The sequence below is a fragment of the Cebus imitator genome, unplaced genomic scaffold (genome assembly GCF_001604975.1).
Source record: "Cebus imitator isolate Cc_AM_T3 unplaced genomic scaffold, Cebus_imitator-1.0 Scaffold391, whole genome shotgun sequence".
Classification (NCBI taxonomy): Eukaryota; Metazoa; Chordata; class Mammalia; order Primates; family Cebidae; genus Cebus; species Cebus imitator.
Window position 1 is genome coordinate 1,879,530 of NW_016107706.1, and position 8,371 is coordinate 1,887,900.

The following is an 8,371-nucleotide window of genomic DNA, read 5'->3' on the forward strand; positions in this document are numbered from 1 at the left end:
TGGAGTGCAGTGGCATGATCTTGGCTCACTACAACCTCCACCTCTGAGGTTCAAGCAATTCTCTGCCTCAGCCTCCTGAGTAGCTGAGATTACACGCATTCATCACCACATGGGGCTAATTTTTGTACTTTTTGTAGAGACGGGGTTTCATTTTGCTGGCCAGGCTGGTCTCAAACTCCTGACCTCAGGTGATCTGTCCACTTCAGCCTCCCAAAGTGCTGGGATTACAGGTGTGAGCCACCACGCCCGGCCAAGGCCATCTTCTAAGGTCAGGGGCTAACAGCTGTAAGAGAGGCTGTGGGAGCAATGCTGGCTGGGGCTGGAGGAGTGCATTGGGAGCATACTGCTCATTCCGAGGAACAGCACCAAGGCCTGGGAGGATCTCTGAGAAGCCCATGAAGATGCCCCCTGGAAAGGCAGCTTTCAGAAGCCTGGCAAAGTGCACCAGCTGGCATTAGCCAATGTGTGCCCCAAAGAGCTGTGGCCGGCAGCAGCTGGGTGAAAGGACCTCTGGCCTTTCCCTTACCCTGTGTGGACCCTGGAAGGCCCAGAAGCAGCTGAGCACGAGCAGAAGGAGGCAAGGGAGAAGGGGAGAAGAACAAACCTCCTCTCCCTCCCCACCCTGGTCCCGAGCCACTCATAGGTTAGGCATGAGCTGACTGTAGGGCGGGCGTTGGGCAAGGTGGAAGTTTCAATTTCGGCTGAACTGAATCTTCTCTCTCCAGGAGCCAGCGACCTATGGGGCCATACCTTAGCCAGAAGGATCTGGTCCATCTGCAGAAGGAGCCACAACCTTCCCTCCATCCACAGCCTTTTCATCCACCTGCCTGGGTACAGTCCACAGCTTCACATTTGTTTTCTCTCCCCTCCTGTTCCCACAACTTGAAAAGGCCTTATCTTGTGTTCTGTTCTGAGCTTTACTGTGTTTTGAGGGCAGGGGACACCAGATTGAGGAGATCAAGACAGCCATACCCCGTGAAGACTGTTGGAGGACAAGTAAAACCCAAGATCCTTCCCAGACAAGGTATCGGGGGCAGGGCTCTGGAGAGGAGAAAGGGGAAGGAGGCCAGGAGGTCCTGTCCCAGGTACTTCTGGGACTGGGCTCAGTGGCAGGTGACAGTCATGGGCCGGGTTGTGGTATACTGCCTCCATAGCAAGGCTGGTCTTGCACTGTGTCCCCATGGGTCCTGGCCATATCCAAGGGGGTGTTTAGGTAGCTCCCTGCTGCTGATGGTCCAGCTCTTAGAGACCTCAATCAGAAGTACGTGCTGCTCACAAAGGCCACTCCCGGGCTGGAAGTTCTTCCTGTGGCTTCCATTTCCTTCTCTGAGGGCGCTGATCTAGGGGACCTAGAGGGGGCAGAAGGCTGTCACTGGCGACCCAGGAATTGGCCCCATGACAGTGTCCCTCACCACCCCCTTCCTCAGAGTAAGGGGAATCTGAACCAAAGCCAGCCAGACGTCTGTGGTTCTGGAGGACCCCATATTCGCCTCTAGGCAACAGTGGACTAGGGATGAGGTGGAGGCCTGGGCATGCAGAGTGTGTGGCCAATGTGGGACCCAGGTCATGGTTTCAGAGCAAGCAAGCAGCTCACCGTGGGCGGGGCTCTGGCTCCAGGTCCTGGATGGTGTCTTTCAGGTCCTGGCCACGCGTCTCTGGCAGCAGGGCGCAGAGCAGGCCGGCCACGATGGGGAGGCTGCCGTAGATGAGCATGGGGAGGGCAGCGTAGCACTCTCCCAGCAGGATCACTAGTGGTGTGATGATGCCCCCAAGCCGGGAGAAGGTGCCTACCAGCCCCATGCCTGTCTGCCTGGGGGAAGGCCAGGGCAAGCTGAGTAGACCTGGGCCCAACTCTGGGCCTCAGCTTCACCCCAGTCTATTTCCTTGGAAGAGCCTAGACCCCAAAGGTCGGCAGGGTCTCCAGCCTCACCCAGCCTGTCCAGTGCTCCTGCTGTCTGCTCCCAACTGCACCCCTGTTCCCTGCCTGCTACAGCCCTGCTGGCCTGTCTAGTCTCAAGTCGGAGGCTGCACGTGCTGACCACCCTCCCACCCCGAGTGTTCCTTCTCTGGGGCCATGCATTCTTAGCTGTGTCCCACATTCACATCCCAGCCGCCAGGGCATGGCCTACTTGCACGTCTGTCCTCCACCATCCTGGGGACAACTTGAGGGCTTGGGCTAGATTTCCAGGTGCCCTGGACCCCGCCCAGCACTGCTGCCCCAGAGCCAGCCCTACCAAGTTGTGGCACAGGGTGAGGGCCGAGAAGGGACGGCCAAATCAGCGTCACAGTAGCAGAGGAGCAGGAGTCACGCCGCAGTTCTTACCGGAGGACAGTGGGGAAGAGCTCGGCAGAGTACACGTAGGAGATGGTAAAGGCGGCCGATGTGGCCATCTTCCCCACCACAGCCAGCATGGTGACCACCACGGGCAGATCTGGCAGAGGGCAGACAGCCTCGTCACCTGGGCCCTGCCCCCAGCCCCGTCCACTGAAACTCCCCACCCCATCTGTACCCAGACCCCAGGGAAGCCTTCACTCCTGGAAGCAGAACAATGGCCACTGGTCTAGCCCTGGCAGCTGGTGGGTGAGGGGGCATGGGGGTGGGGACAGCCAGCCCTGGTACCTGCTGGGATGAAGATGATGATGATACACATAAGGCCACCCAAGACCAAGTTCCCCAGCTGGCTCCACTTGCGGCCAAACCTTTCCATCATGAAGATGCTGGAAGAGCGAGCAGGCACCTCAACAGCTCCAAAGATGAGCTGCGTCAGGTAGATGTCTAGGCCGAAGTCCCCTACTTGGAGGCTCAGCCCGAAGTACCCCACACTGTCCGCAAACCTACAAGGTGATGAAGCATTCCTGTCTCTGTTGGGTGACAAGACACCACCCACAGGGAGAGCCTGCCTTGGTCAGCAGTCACAGCACGGGACACTGGCACAGCCAGGGAGAGACCCTCCCCGCCAGACAGCCACAGGCCACCCCTCTGCTGACACAGACCAGGGAGACTGCAGTCCTGTGGCTGTGTCCTCGGGCAGGGACCCGGGCCCTGGGCACTCACCAGACACAGAAGAGAATCAGGGTCATCTTCCGGAGCTGGGGGTGTCTGAACAGATCCAGGGCATTTCCTGAGGGGCCTGTCCTCTCTGGGACCAGCTGGGGCGAAGAAGCAGAGTGAGAGCCAGGCAGGAAGGTCCGTGTGGGTCTGATGCCCGCCTGCCTGGGCCTGCGGGAGTACCTGGCTCAGGAGCTCTGGGGAGAGTTCCCGCCTGTTGACCGAGGCTGCCTTCTGGATCAGCTGTTTCGCCTCATCCATCCTCCCCTGGGTCAGGAGCCACCGTGCAGACTCTGGCAGAACCCTGTGGGTCAGGAACAGCTATGACTTGGGGCCTGGAGTTCTAGGGAGCTTTCTGGCTTGTTCCAATGCAAACTGAACCCACACCCAGCCATGACAGGCTCTCTCTCTCTCCCAGGCTAGCCATGACTGTCCCAGGAACGTGGGTGCTGCACTCCAACCCCCCCGTAGCACAGCTAACCCGGGGGCTGCTCCTGGCACGTCTTTTCCTCACCAGAAGTAGAAGAAGAGCAGTAAGCCAGGCGCGGTGCCGGCCATCTGGAAGAGTCTCCAGCTGCGGAAACAGTAGGCGAGTCCAGCGAGAGCTATCTGCCCAAGGGAGAAGCTGCACTGGGACAGGACCACGGCCTTCGTCTTCCACGAGGGCCCCACCCACTCTGTCACTGCGGAAACAGGGAGGTTGAGGCGGGGCTAGTCCCTGCCATTCATTCCCCGTTCCTCCCAGGTGCCACCTGGTCCGGGCCGGGCTTCGGGGCCAACGCAGGAAGCGCCGGTGTGACCGTTTCAGGCGTGGGGTACCTGACAAGACCTCCACAGGCAGTTTGGGACCGTGGCCCTCCCCGGCCCTGAGCCTCGCCCTGTGGCTGACCGCCGAGGCCCAGACACTCACGCAGGGTGACACTGCTGAAGCTGAACCCGGCGACAGCGGTAGCCACAGCAAAGCGCAGGGCTATGTAGAGCTCAAAGCTGGGCACAAAGGCGGTGGCCAGTCCGACGGCAGAGAAGAGCAGCAGCTGCACCAGGATGGTGGCCTTGCGGCCGATCCTGAGAAAACAAGGCAGATCTGAGGGAGGGTCCCTCGCAGGAGGCATCTGAGGGGAAGGCCACACGGGGGCCAGCCCTCTCCCGGGGTCTCTGTCTGAGTGAGGGAGGAGACATGGCCTTTCCCAGAGCCCCATGTGAGGGTCGGGGGACAAAGGCTTTGCCCTAAAGGCCAGTGTGAGGGGCACAAGGGGGCCTGGGGCCCATGCCGGAGCTGACAAGCGTGCTAGGCTGGAGCGGGCAGGGGGTTCTTACCGGTCACAGAGGGGCCCAAACATGAGGCTGCCAGCAAGGAGCCCGGCCATGAACACTGACTGCGAGGTGTCCTTCAGGTGCTTCCGACCACAAACCAGGTCGAACTGAGGGGGACAGAGGCAGATGTGAGGCCAGGGGCCGCACGAGGGCAAGCTCTTCACCACCCGGCCCACTGCAAACCCTTCAGGGCAGGAGCTCCTGGCTGCCGAACTGCGTGCCCAGGCGCTCCAGGGCACTGCAGGGAACTCACCAGCGTGGCAGGGCATTTCCGGCTCCAAAGGGAAATACAAGTTGACATCTCTCTGACATGACACAAACTACTAGCTCAGGATACTTCACGCTTTCAATGTGCGACCATGCTACTTTCCTTCCAGTGACATCATATCTATGTGAATCTGACATCAGATCTATAGCAAACCGTTTTTGGTAGTTGCTATAAAAAGAAAAAAAAAAGCAAATGCCGCATGAAAATCGAAGTGGAAGAGAAAGTGAGGGCGGCAGTGTTAAGGACCGAGAGTTGTACAATGCCCGGTAGGTGCATTCATCCTATTAGTAAGTAATTATATTTAAGAGTAAAATTAAAATATTTTTTTCTGTCAACTTATGCATTTATTCCAAAAAATATCTACTAAGTCGTTAGGAAGTAAGTGCATGCTGATTGAACGTAACGACTTAATGCATGGAACCGTTAGGCATTTCTTTCGGCCTGGAGATGCCATGTGAAATTATGGACACACTAAAGATGCAAATTGTGGGAACCTGCGACAGACCATTAATGGCTGCTTCCTAACAAATGGAGCCGCTTCCCCATAGCCAGGGCACCCCAGGACACACTTGGGCCTCTCCGTGTTTTCCTGCCTGATTGCAAAATCCCCCTGAGGTGCCCACCATTCGCAGGCAATCAGAACCCTAAGGAGCCCTCACACATGCCTTGAGGAAGGCAATTAGGACAGAGGAACACACACACACACACACACACACACACAGAGGGAGGGAAGGAGAGAGTGAGAGAACATGCAGGTGTGAGATGGAGAGAGACCCAGAGGATGCTAATCCACCCAAGACCTATAGAGAGAATCCCACAGCCTGAGAAACCAAGAGAAGATAACTGGGTCTACACCCCTCCGTACACGTCCGCTGTACGTGCACCAGACTCACTGGACTGACCCCCATCCCGCTGGGTTGTGGGCCCCTCGGGGAGCCCCTCAGGCCCCTCGCGCACAGCTCAGCTCCACACACAAGTGTTTGTTGGGGAACCGTCACGCGTGCTCTCCTCCGGCTTCCCAGCAGCAACCGCTTCGCGCTCACCCTGTGCTGGGTGCTTGCTAAACACTTTACATGCATTAACTCACAGGATTCTAATAATAATCCTTCACTTAGTGTCATCTTCCTGAGAAAGGAAAGGTTAAGCAGCTAACCCTAGGGCCCACAGCTGGATGGCACCTGGTGGCGTTGAGACATCTCTCTTGCCCTAGACAGGGAATGAATCTGAGTGAAGGCTAAGAGGATATCTGCTGAATGAATGGATAAATGAAGGAATAAACTAGTGCCTACAGCTAGCTAACTAACCAATCACCATCAGTTAAATAACTTTTAGCAGGAAATGAACCAGTCCAGGAGTTACCACTGTGCTCATACTTCTGCTGTCAGTAACAGCTGTTAATGTTCAAGAACTTTCAACCGGCATCAAGTGATGAACTGACTGCCCCTGGGAATGAAGTGGTGAAGGACAGAGGACTTGAAATTGGGGCTCCAGCCAGTTCTACCCTTTTGGTTCTTGTCTAGCAGCCACAGATTGCCTTTGTAGTAAGGCGGCATTTAAAATACGAATGATCAAGGCCTGCTGTTGCCAGGCTCAGGGGTCGGAATTGAGTGGCTTTGTGTGACCTCGAGCCTGTCAGCCCACTTGTCTATGTCTTGGTTTCCCAATTACAAAATGTGAGTTAAATATACTACATAGTATCAGCAGAGAGGATGAAAGGAACTAACACCTGTAACATGGTCAGCCCAGTGCCTGTGTCACAGGATGCTCTCAACACCTGCTATCTAGGTGGCTTCTGCGCTCACAAAGCTCTCAGCTGGTGGCAGACAGCTCAGACACAAGGGGGTGAAGTGCTCTGCAGGCATGAGTGCCAAGCCAGCGAGTATTCTAAGCTGGCACCCCTGGTCAATAGCCAGCATTCACTACCTGTCTTCAGTTTATACACCCCTTATGACATTAAATCCTCATTCTAACGCTGTGATGGCTTATCATTCCCTTTGTGCAGTGTGCCCTCAATCACGCCGGGGTCACCACCTAAGACGTGGGTTTGGTCTCACCACCTGCAGAAGTCTGACCTGCTGACCCTGACTCAACATCGGATGCACGAATGCACTCTCACACCATCAATGTTTCAAGTGGGCTAGGGATGGCTGTTGGCTACTGTCAGAGGGCGAAATGCAACCAATCAACCCAGACCCTCTGTCTGTCCACACATTTATTCCCTTAAGACTTTACAACAGAGGTTCTAACTTAACACACTTGTGGATAATTAAAATGGTTAAGAGAGGTTATATGAAGGATAAAGCTTTAGGCTCCCGGCCGAGAGTAAATGCTATCAACAGGTAATTGCCCTTTTATCTTCCCCAGAGAGAGCCATGGTTAGAGTGGAGACAAAGGGCTGTGGGATGGACAGACTGAATTGGGAAAACCTCGTCCCCATTTTCCTCCTAACTTGGTGGACGGGCTGGCCGCCTTCGGCATGCCCCAATAAAACCTTTCGGCCTTCCAAAAGGTTTGAGACTCATCTCCAACTTTTCCTAAAAGTTAATATCTTTACTATTTTGCCAGCCACCCCGAGTGAAGAGCAACAGTGCAGCAGCAGAGACTGCGGCCTGGGGAGCTGCTGAGGTGTGCCCAGGCGCTCACGGTGTTGTCCTGTTGCAGGTGTTGGAGATGAAGAGGCACCAACTTGAGATGCCAGTCATCCTCCCCACCCTGGAGGGTTCTGTCTGCAGCTTGCCATGGTGGTCTATCATTTCTTGGAGCACACCCCATCCTGTATCCCTCCCCTGTTCCAAAACCTTCAATAGCTCCCTTTGGTCTCTAGCAGAAAGCCCAAATTCCTTAGCACCATGCCTAAGGCCCTTGAAGAGCTAGCTGTTGCCTAGCTCCCAGCCTCTTTTGCTGTGTCAGCATTCCTAAATATGCTAGGCATTTTCACGCCTCCAGACCCCAGAAATGGCTGTTCTCTCCACTTCCCCTTCCCTTCTATGCCTACTTCTTTGGTCCCAGGATAGATCACATGATTGTTACTATTCACTGATGGTCTTCCCACCTCCCATTCGGAGGTCCATGTAGACAGGGGAGTCACTTTTTTCTTTTTTCTTTTGAGAAAGGGTCTCCCCAGGCTGGAGTGCCGTGACATGAATGCAGCTCACCCCTAGCTCAAACAATTGTCCCACTTCAGCCTCTGGAGTCGCTGGGGCTGTAGGCATGTGCCACCATGTTCAGCTGATTGCTTTATTTTTTGTAGCGATGAGGTCTCGCTATATTGCCCAGGCTGGTCTCAAACTCCTGGGCTCCAGTGATCCTCTTGCTTCAGCCTCCCAAAGTGTTGGGATTACAGGCACGAACCACTGCACCCAGCCCATTTTTTTTTCTTTTATCAGGGATGGACACCCAGAAATGTAGGTTGAAAAGTAGAAACATATTCTGACCTTCAAGAGCACATAGCCTATAAGGAAATACACTTTTTTCTTTACAATTTAGTATTGTTTGCATTTAAGTTTAAATATGAAGTTGCCATTTACAATAAGGAAGCTTGGGATGTCAGCTCAGAGAGGGTCCTCTGAGTCAGTGGGCAAAGCCCATCCTCACAGGTGAAAACCAGAGATAGAAGAACTCACACCGCCGGGCGCGGTGGCTCAAGCCTGTAATCCCAGCACTGTGGGAGGCCGAGGCGGGTGGATCACGAGGTCAAGAGATCGAGACCATCCTGGTCAACATGGTGAAACCCCGTCTCT

At 55.2% G+C, this 8,371-nt stretch overlaps 1 protein-coding gene across 1 annotated transcript in view; it reads right to left on the reverse strand.

The window, feature by feature from the left end:
* Positions 1–448: 448 nt before the first annotated feature.
* The window catches only part of SLC22A13 (solute carrier family 22 member 13), an 11,965-nt gene continuing 4,042 nt past the window's right edge, over positions 449–8,371 (reverse strand). Inside the window, exons 2-10 of the mRNA XM_017508396.2 lie at positions 4,367–4,470; positions 3,960–4,114; positions 3,564–3,732; positions 3,233–3,353; positions 3,056–3,150; positions 2,621–2,835; positions 2,324–2,432; positions 1,595–1,810; positions 449–1,349 (exon numbers count right to left, since the gene is read on the reverse strand). Of these exons, the coding sequence (XP_017363885.1) occupies positions 1,256–1,349; positions 1,595–1,810; positions 2,324–2,432; positions 2,621–2,835; positions 3,056–3,150; positions 3,233–3,353; positions 3,564–3,732; positions 3,960–4,114; positions 4,367–4,470 (1,278 nt within the window). The 3' untranslated portion in view covers positions 449–1,255. The remainder of the gene's footprint in view (positions 1,350–1,594; positions 1,811–2,323; positions 2,433–2,620; positions 2,836–3,055; positions 3,151–3,232; positions 3,354–3,563; positions 3,733–3,959; positions 4,115–4,366; positions 4,471–8,371) is intronic.